This window comes from Haematobia irritans, chromosome 3, assembly GCF_050003625.1.
Source record: "Haematobia irritans isolate KBUSLIRL chromosome 3, ASM5000362v1, whole genome shotgun sequence".
In the NCBI taxonomy this organism is placed as follows: Eukaryota; Metazoa; Arthropoda; class Insecta; order Diptera; family Muscidae; genus Haematobia; species Haematobia irritans.
The window spans coordinates 142386631-142395704 of NC_134399.1; the positions used below are offsets into that span (position 1 = coordinate 142386631).

Genomic DNA, 9074 nt, shown 5'->3' on the forward strand with positions numbered 1-9074 from the left:
AACGATAAAACCAGATTTGATTTAAGTTTAAACTTTAAAATTAAAAACTAGGCATCTGATAAGCTTAAGAATTGAAAATTGGCCCCACATTAAATGAAAACAGGCCCCAAATAAATTTTAGGGCCCATTTTCATTAGGATATTTTAGGGTCCATTTTCATTATGAAATAGAACCCCAAAAAATAAATGAAATACGACCCCAAAAATGAACCAAATTTCGTGTTGTTGTATCGCACGTCATTATTGGGGCTCATTTTCATTAGACACAGTGGGGCTCATTTTCATGGGGCCCATATTCGTAGCGCCATTGCTCTTACATACATATATTGTCCGATTTTCACAAATTTTGCAACATTGGCCACACTCATTGTGAGATTTTCTCTTTTTTAATAATGTACTCATTATTAGTGGCTTACAAACTCTGTGGGTGTAAAATAAAATATAGGTCCTGATATCAGGACTTTCTATTCATATTGAGATAAAGCTTCTTATATATGGAAATTTTATTTATCTCCCAAACCTATATCAATGATACCCCACAAATGCTTATATTAACAAATTAAATAGTGCTGGTTTAGGGCATGATATATGGTAGTCAGCCCCGCCCAACTTTCTACTTTAATTATTTGTTTTATCTAACACAGCCTCCATATGGACTAACTTACAATTTAGAAGACAATTTTAAGAAGATTTACACAACCTAAGTAATTCGATTATCGATAACATTCTGTATGTTTTCTATGGAATCCATGTCTGTATATACTTGTTTTAATAAAAATTGAAAGCACATATAAGTTGCATAATTTTTTTCAGTGTAGGCTTAAAATTTGTATTAAACAAAGATTTTCATGACTTCGGTAAAGTGTATACGGGCAGCTTCCTAACAAAACCATTTAAGTAACAATGTATGGCAACTGCTCACATTTCCACTTCACTGCCCTCACTCTCTCTCTATCTCTCTCTTTGTGTGTGTGAGTGCTTTATAAGAGCAAATGTAATCACTCGCACATATTGTCATGGGTACACTCTAATCACATTGTCTAATGACACTCATCGAAATGCCTTCAATCGTTAAACCAAACATTTTAAAATTTAACAAAGCTAATGAGTTTTACTTTTTCATGACGCCACAGATGTTAGAATGACGATTCACACACGCACACATGCGGATACCACATGAAATACAAATGACAAAATCCACATTCGAATACCACATACAAATGGAAATCCTTGAAGCTATGATATCAAAGAATTCAGAGGACGCATTGAATTTTATTCGCCTTTTGATCTTTATTTGTCTCCTTGACTACGGTTATGCTCATTAAACACAAACATGTGTCAGCCAAGTGTGGAACTGGATATGCTTGGGCAATAAGCCTAAAGTTAAATAAAGATTTAACGACACATTGGAAAAAAACCAAAGCTTCTTCTCTATATAAAAGAACAGATATTTTTTCCAAGAAGAGTGTTTGGAATTAAATATACAGAAACAAAAAACAAAAATCCTCCTTTTCGATATCGTAAAAGAGAATTACGCCGAGATGTCTGGCAGGCTTAATGGCAACACTTATTGCGAGTTGTTTATATTGATGAAATTATATACTCCAGGAAAATGTGTCAACTACACTTAAAATAATATTTACGTGCAGATTAGGCAATTTAAATTTTAGGATGTGCAATTTACAAAATATTAAGGACAAATTTCTTAATGAAATTTCAATTAAAATAAAGTTTATAATATTTGCTTCAATTTTTTTTTACTAAATTTAGAATACAAATTTTGGAAGTTTGCGTCCGTCCGTTAAAGTCTTTATGTCTTTGAACTAAGGCAAATGTTCCTTAAAGTAAAGAAACACATTTTTTTAGGACACAAATTTTCAAAATTTGTGTCCCTCTGTTAAAGTGGCATGTCGTTGAACAAAGACAAATTTTCCCTAAAGTAATGAATCACATTTAAATTAACTGAAATATTGAATCCTTAGATATAAGATAAAAACGCTTCTAGTATAGGCTATGGCTTATTTTGAGGATTTAGCCTCTTTGGTTTAAAGTTTCTTTTGGAATTAAAAACCACACTTTTTACTTTGCAGTATCCGTTATAATATATAAAGTGGCGGTAGTTTGTATGTGAATAACTTTATTAACATACCGCCAAAAAAGAATGAAAATCCGATAAATAAGATCTGTATCCTAATTTTAATTTTATTGATCATAGATTTAAAGCCAAATAGGTCGCTACAAAATGTCTTTATTTTATAGAAGCCGCATCTTTCGCTGGGAATCAATACCAAAATCCGTAAGGGAAGGTCAAAATCTTTGGATCTATGTAAACTTTTTTTGTGTAAAAGAAAAGAGTTTAGAATCAGTAGTGCGTGCCGGTCTTGCTTATACGTGCCGGTCGTGAGAACACAAAAAGAATTTTCGCACCCATCAAAATATCTTATTGCCAAATAATGTTGGTGGTAACTTAGTTCAAAGTTGGAACGCAATTCCTATTAACATAAATGGAAATCGTGAACGCTCTGAATAAAGCATACCCGGTTCTAGAGATTATGTGTTTACACTCACGATTTTGATACTCATACCAAGCCAAAGAATCCGAGAATTGAACTAAAGGTACTTTTACAACAAAATTACCTATTAAATTTGAATTTTGAGTTCTTGACTCAAGGAATTTTTTATACCCTGCTCCACACTGTGGAACAGGGTATTATAAGTTAGTGCATATGTTTGCAACACCCAGAAGGAGACGAGATAGACACATGGTGTCTTTGGCAAAAATGCTCAGGGTGGGTTCCTGAGTCGATATAGCGATGTCCGTCTGTCCGTCTGTCCGTCTGTCCGTGAACACATTTTTGTAATCAAAGTCTAGGTCGCAGTTTTAGTCCAATCGACTTCAAATTTGGCACAAGTATGTGTTTTGGCTCAGAATAGATCCCTATTGATTTTGGAAGAAATCGGTTCAGATTTAGATATAGCTCCCATATATATATTTCGCCCGATATGGACTTATATGGCCCCAGAAGCCAGATTTTTACCCTAATTTGCTTAAAATTTTGCACAAGAAGAACAATTAGTACTATAGTCAAGTGTGCCAAATTTTATTGAAATCGGTTCAGATTTAGATATAGCTCCCATATATATCTTTCGCCCGATATGGACTAATATGGTCCTAAAAGCTAAAGTTTTGACCCAATTTGGTTGAAATTTTGCACAGGGAGTAGATTTAGCATTCTAGCTATGCGTGCCAAATTTCATTGAAATCGGTTCAGATTTATATATAGCTCCCATATATAGCTTTCGCCCGATTTACACTCATATGACCACAGAGGCCAATTTTTTGCTCCGATTTAGTTGAAATTTTGCACAAGGAGTAGATTTAGCATTGTAGCTATGTGTGCCAAATTTGGTTGAAATCGGTTCAGATTTAGATATAGCTCCCATATATATCTTTCGCCCGATATGCACTTATATGGACCCAGAAGACATAGTTTTATCCCGATTAGCTTGAAATTTTGCACAAGGAGCACAATTGGTAGTATAGTCATGTGTGCCAAATTTGATTGAAATCGGTTCAGATTTAGATATAGCTTCCATATATATTTTTCGCCCGATATGGACTTATATGGCCCAGAAGCCTGAGTTTTGGCCCAATTTGGTTGAAATTTTGCACAGGGAGTAGATTTAGCATTCTAGCTCTGCGTGCCAAATTTGGTTGAAATCGGTTAAGATTTAGATATAGCTCCCATATATATGTTTTTCTGATTTCGACAAAAATGGTCAAAATACCAACATTTTCCTTGTAAAATCGCCACTGCTTAGTCGAAAAGTTGTAAAACTCACTCTAATTTTCCTAAACTTGTAATACATATATATCGAGCGATAAATCATAAATAAACTTTTGCGAAGTTTCCTTAAAATTGCTTCAGATTTAAATGTTTCCCATATTTTTTTTACTAAAATTGTGTTCCACCCTAGTGCATTAGCCAACTTAAATTTTGAGTCTATAGATTTTGTAAAAGTCTATCAAATTCTGTCCAAATCAAGTGATATTTAAATGTATGTATTTGGGGCGAACCTTTATATAGCACCCAACACATTTGACGGATGTGATATGGTATCGAAAATTTAGATCTACAAAGTGGTGCAGGGTATAATATAGTCGGCACCGCCCGACTTTAGACTTTCTTACTTGTTTTTTTTTAATTTTATCATGTGCTATCAAAGTCTTTTAAAAAGGTGTTTCTCAAAATCTTATTTCTATAGAAAATTTTGTCAAAATTTATTTGTATAGGAAATTTTGTCAAAATTTTATTTCTATAGAAAATTTTGTAAAAATGTTATTTCTATAGAAAGTTTTGTAAAAATGTTATTTCTATAGAAAGTTTTGTAAAAATTTTATTTCTATGGAAAATTTTGTCAAAATTTCATTTCTATAGATAATTTTGTCAAAATTTTATTTCTATAGAAAATTTTGTCAAAATTTTATTTCTATAGAAAATTGTGTCAAAATTTTATTTCTATAGAAAATTTTGTCAAAATTTTATTTCGTTGTTGTTGTTTTTTATTTCAGCTTAAAACCATACATTGACTAAACTACAATTGTAGCTTAACCAACAGAGGAAAAGAATGTTTGTCAAATTTATTTGGGCAAAGCCCTATAGACTGCAAGATGGTTGGATGGACGCACGTTTCGGAATTACCACATTCCTCATCAGCATCCTCTACTTGCAGCAAAACTATCAACCAATTATCAGAATAAATTCAGGCAGTTTATTAAACCCAACAAAAACCACACTTGAACCCTCCGAAAAAAGGTTTTACATTGATAGCCGGCTTATGCCGAAATAAATTCGAAACAAACATATCTCTTTTCCTATGCCACTGTCAAATCATCGATTTGAATTCACATGGCTGGGTTTATTTTGAGCGTGCCTCCTCTTCTTTTTCCATTTGTTTTGTTTTGTTATTGTTGGTTTTCTTCTTTAAGCATTGTTGTTGTTTTTTATTTCAGCTTAAAACCATACATTGACTAAACTACAATTGTAGCTTAACCAACAGAGGAAAAGAATGTTTGTCAAATTTATTTGGGCAAAGCCCTATAGATTGCAAGATGGTTGGATGGACACACGTTTCGGAATTACCACATTCCTCATCAGCATCCTCTACTTGCAGCAAAACTATCAACCAATTATCAGAATAAATTCAGGCAGTTTATTAAACCCAACAAAAACCACACTTGAACCCTCCGAAAAAAGGTTTTACATTGATAGCCGGCTTATGCCGAAATAAATTCGAAACAAACATATCTCTTTTCCTATGCCACTGTCAAATCATCGATTTGACAATGTAAAACCTTTTTTCGGAGGGTTCAAGTGTGGTTTTTGTTGGGTTTAATAAACTGCCTGAATTTATTCTGATAATTGGTTGATAGTTTTGCTGCAAGTAGAGGATGCTGATGAGGAATGTGGTAATTCCGAAACGTGCGTCCATCCAACCATCTTGCAGTCTATAGGGCTTTGCCCAAATAAATTTGACAAACATTATTTTCCTCTGTTGGTTAAGCTACAATTGTAGTTTAGTCAATGTATGGTTTTAAGCTGAAATAAAAAACAACAACAATGCTTAAAGAACAAAACCAACAATAACAAAACAAAAAAAAAATTTTATTTCTATAGAAAATTTTGTCAAAATTTTATTTCTATAGAAAATTTTATCAAAATTGTATTTCTATAGAAAATTTTGTCAAAATTGTATTTCTATAAAAAATTTTGTCAAAATTTTACTTCTATAGAAAATTTCATAAAAACTTTATTTCTATTGAAAATTTTGTCAAAATGCTATTTCTATAGAGAATTTTTTCTAATTTTTTTTTCTATAGAGAATTTCGTCAAAATTGTATTTCTATAAAACATTTTGTCAAAATTTTATTTCTATAGAAAATTTCGTCAAAACTTTATTTCTATAGAAAATTTTGTTCACATTTTATTTCTATAGATCGTATTTCTATGGAAAATTTTGTAAAAATTTTTATTTCTACGGAATCTATAGAAAATGTTGTCCAAATTTTATTTCTATAGAAAAGTTTGTCAATTTTTTTTTCTATACAAAAGTTTGTCTAAATTTATTTCTATAGAAAATTTGTGGAGTACCTCTTAGTTGGAGAGAAATATTCTGCAATATCTACCAAATCATCATGAATTCTACCAATCTACCAAACAGTAAAAAATCTACCATTTTTGGTAGAATACTACCAACTGCGGCAATCGTGATTCTAATGCTTGTCCGTAACGTTTGATATGAAATATTTTTAAAAATTCGCAATTTTTCTAGAAAGGATTTCATCTCACTATCACTGAGTGCTGCCCGATTCTATGTTAAGCTCAATGACAATAGACCTCCTTTTTATAGCGAAACTACTTAGAGAATCTTTGAAACACTCAGATATGTCACCACACTCAAAAAAAAGTGAACTCACTATTTCACTAAAGCCAATTTAACTATATTTTAGTTCATGAACTTATTATATTTGGTGAAAGTTTCATTTACTCTAATAATTTTTTGCGTACGTTAGTTAAATGAACTAAAAGACGGGAAAAAATTATACACAAGTTAAGGATAGAGATTTACTAAATTCGTATTTGTCATAAAATAGTTCATTATTTCTTTAAATTTGTAAATTTTACTACAAAAGCGTCCATCATGAACTTCGTATGTCACTAAAGACATTCTTGCAATTTTGAACTCCAATTTTTTCCTTCAAACTACAAAATTTTCTTTAAAAAGTGAAAAAAATTATTTATGTCTAATAAATTTTCTTGAATTTGTCGAGAAATATTTACTTATTTTTGTGATATCGGCGCGATGCCAGCGCTTGTAATACTGTTTAGTTAAAAATTTCTAAAAATATTAACAATTTTCCAAAATTAATCGAAAGTTTTCTTCCTGGTGGGTTCACTGTTTTTTCAGTGCAGCATTACTAAGGTGGGATAATCCACCGCTGAAAAAATTTTTGGTGTTTGGTCGAATCTGGGTTTGAACCTACGACCTTGTGTATGCACGGCGGGCATTTTAACCATTGCACTACGGTGGATCTATTGTATCGTAACAATCGATCAAATGTATTGGCCTCCATTTTATAGGATTTACAAGGTGAGTTTACTGGGTGAAGGGTAAAATTATTCTATGTCTGTATTAAGTATGGCGAATTATCGCACCAATTCGAAGTGAGTTTAGGAAAAATACATTCCCACTTGGCATTTAAGACAAGTGCCATTTTACTATTATAACGTAGACATTCAATAAAAATTTTTTAATGTATTGGTATTTTAAGGATATGATATTTTTGTGCTTACGGCCAGTTGCGACTCTAATTCGATGATTAGTTTAGGAAAAAAAATCATTCCCACTTGGCATTTAAGACAAATGCCCTTTCACTATTATACCGTAGACATTCAATACAAATTTTTTAATGTATTGGTATTTTAAGGATATGATATTTTTGTGCTTGCGGTCAGTTGCGCCTCCAATTTTTATTGCAAAATTCTCAAGATTTGAAATATGAATATTTAATATATAATGTCTTTAGCACCTAGCAAAACATTTATTTAATAATTAATTATTTAAGTTGACATTTATGCAGACGGCAACTTTTTCAGAAGAAAAAATCTTTTTTCTTTATAATTTAATTAAACATTTAATATCGTTCACTTTTATACTGTTTCTTGTTTTCGAATAAATTAACTTTATTTTGGACATAAACGACGTTTCTTAACCCCAGAATGAAAAAACCTGGATTACTATTAGCATTCCATACACGCAAACAATGTACCTTAAAACGTTGTGCTCCTCAAAAATCTTCCATTTTATTGTCAGTATAACATTTAATGGCATCTTAAAATGGAAATGATGTGAAGCATGCAGACATCTCATCGTCTGTCAAAATTATTTTTTTTAAACAAAAGTGTCAATTAAATGCCTTATAAAAAATACATTTGTATGTAAAAATAAATGTCATCTCAAAAAAGAGATAGAATTTAGAAAAAATTGTAGACATCTACATGTCATGTTACTTATCTTACTTATCTTATCTTACTTACCTTGTAAAGTATGAGATCATAATAAGAAATGCATTTGGTTTATTAATAGGTGCCAACGACAATAATGGTTGCTAGAAAGTTATTTCGTGTACTTTGTGATAAAAGAGACAATTATATTTCAAATACACTTTTACTTACCTTTTAAATTAGTAATTTAGAGTTCAACTGCACTAAAAGAGAAGAAAACATAATAAACAGATAAATAAAAAAACAGGCATAAAAAACTAGAAACTATTAAAATGTTGTAAATAAAGTAAGAGACGTCAGTTTTTAGGTCGAACTAAATTTTATAACATTAAAACATGATCCGTTATACATCGTCATTAAAATACCAAGTTGGTTTTTATTTTATACGACCTGGATAAAAATGAGGCACAACTTATTCCATACTTCAAGTTGGAAGAAAATGTTTACTTTTTAAATCTTAAAAATAAAATATAAACTATTTTTATATTAGTCTGATAGCAATTAAGACTGGTTTTAAGTCCAAATTAATGATTTTACATACAATTATAATTTTTCTACGATATTATTGGACAAGAAGATGAAGGAATTGGTATTATAAACCCAGCAAAAAATTTAAAGATGTTTCGCAAACCTTTCTTCAATTAATTTTTTTTCCACTTCCGATGAAATTCTTTTAGACTAAAGGGTGATACGGTCAAAATTTGGTCAAGGGAAAACACGTGTAAATCGGGGAAATCGTTTATTTAAAAAATCAAATTAAATTTCTTTTTCAAATTCAATTAGTATAAAATTCAGGAAAAATATTCAGTTAGGCTTTCGCTTTTCCAAATCCGAATTGCCGGGCCTCACGCTTAACACCTGCCATCAGATTTTGTACAGCCACCTTGTCCACCTTCTTCGCCGCAGAAAGCCAGTTTGCCTTGAACTGCTGCTCGTCCTTAGCAGTTTTTTGGTCTTCTTTAGGTTCCGCTTGACAATAGCCCAGTATTTCTCAATTGGGCGGAGCTCT

At 31.4% G+C, this 9074-nt stretch overlaps 1 protein-coding gene across 1 annotated transcript in view; it reads right to left on the minus strand.

The window, feature by feature from the left end:
- Positions 1 to 239: 239 nt before the first annotated feature.
- The window catches only part of LOC142231220 (salivary endonuclease-like), a 9941-nt gene continuing 1106 nt past the window's right edge, over positions 240 to 9074 (minus strand). Inside the window, exons 3-4 of the mRNA XM_075301838.1 lie at positions 8099 to 8169; positions 240 to 420 (exon numbers count right to left, since the gene is read on the minus strand). Of these exons, the coding sequence (XP_075157953.1) occupies positions 240 to 420; positions 8099 to 8169 (252 nt within the window). The remainder of the gene's footprint in view (positions 421 to 8098; positions 8170 to 9074) is intronic.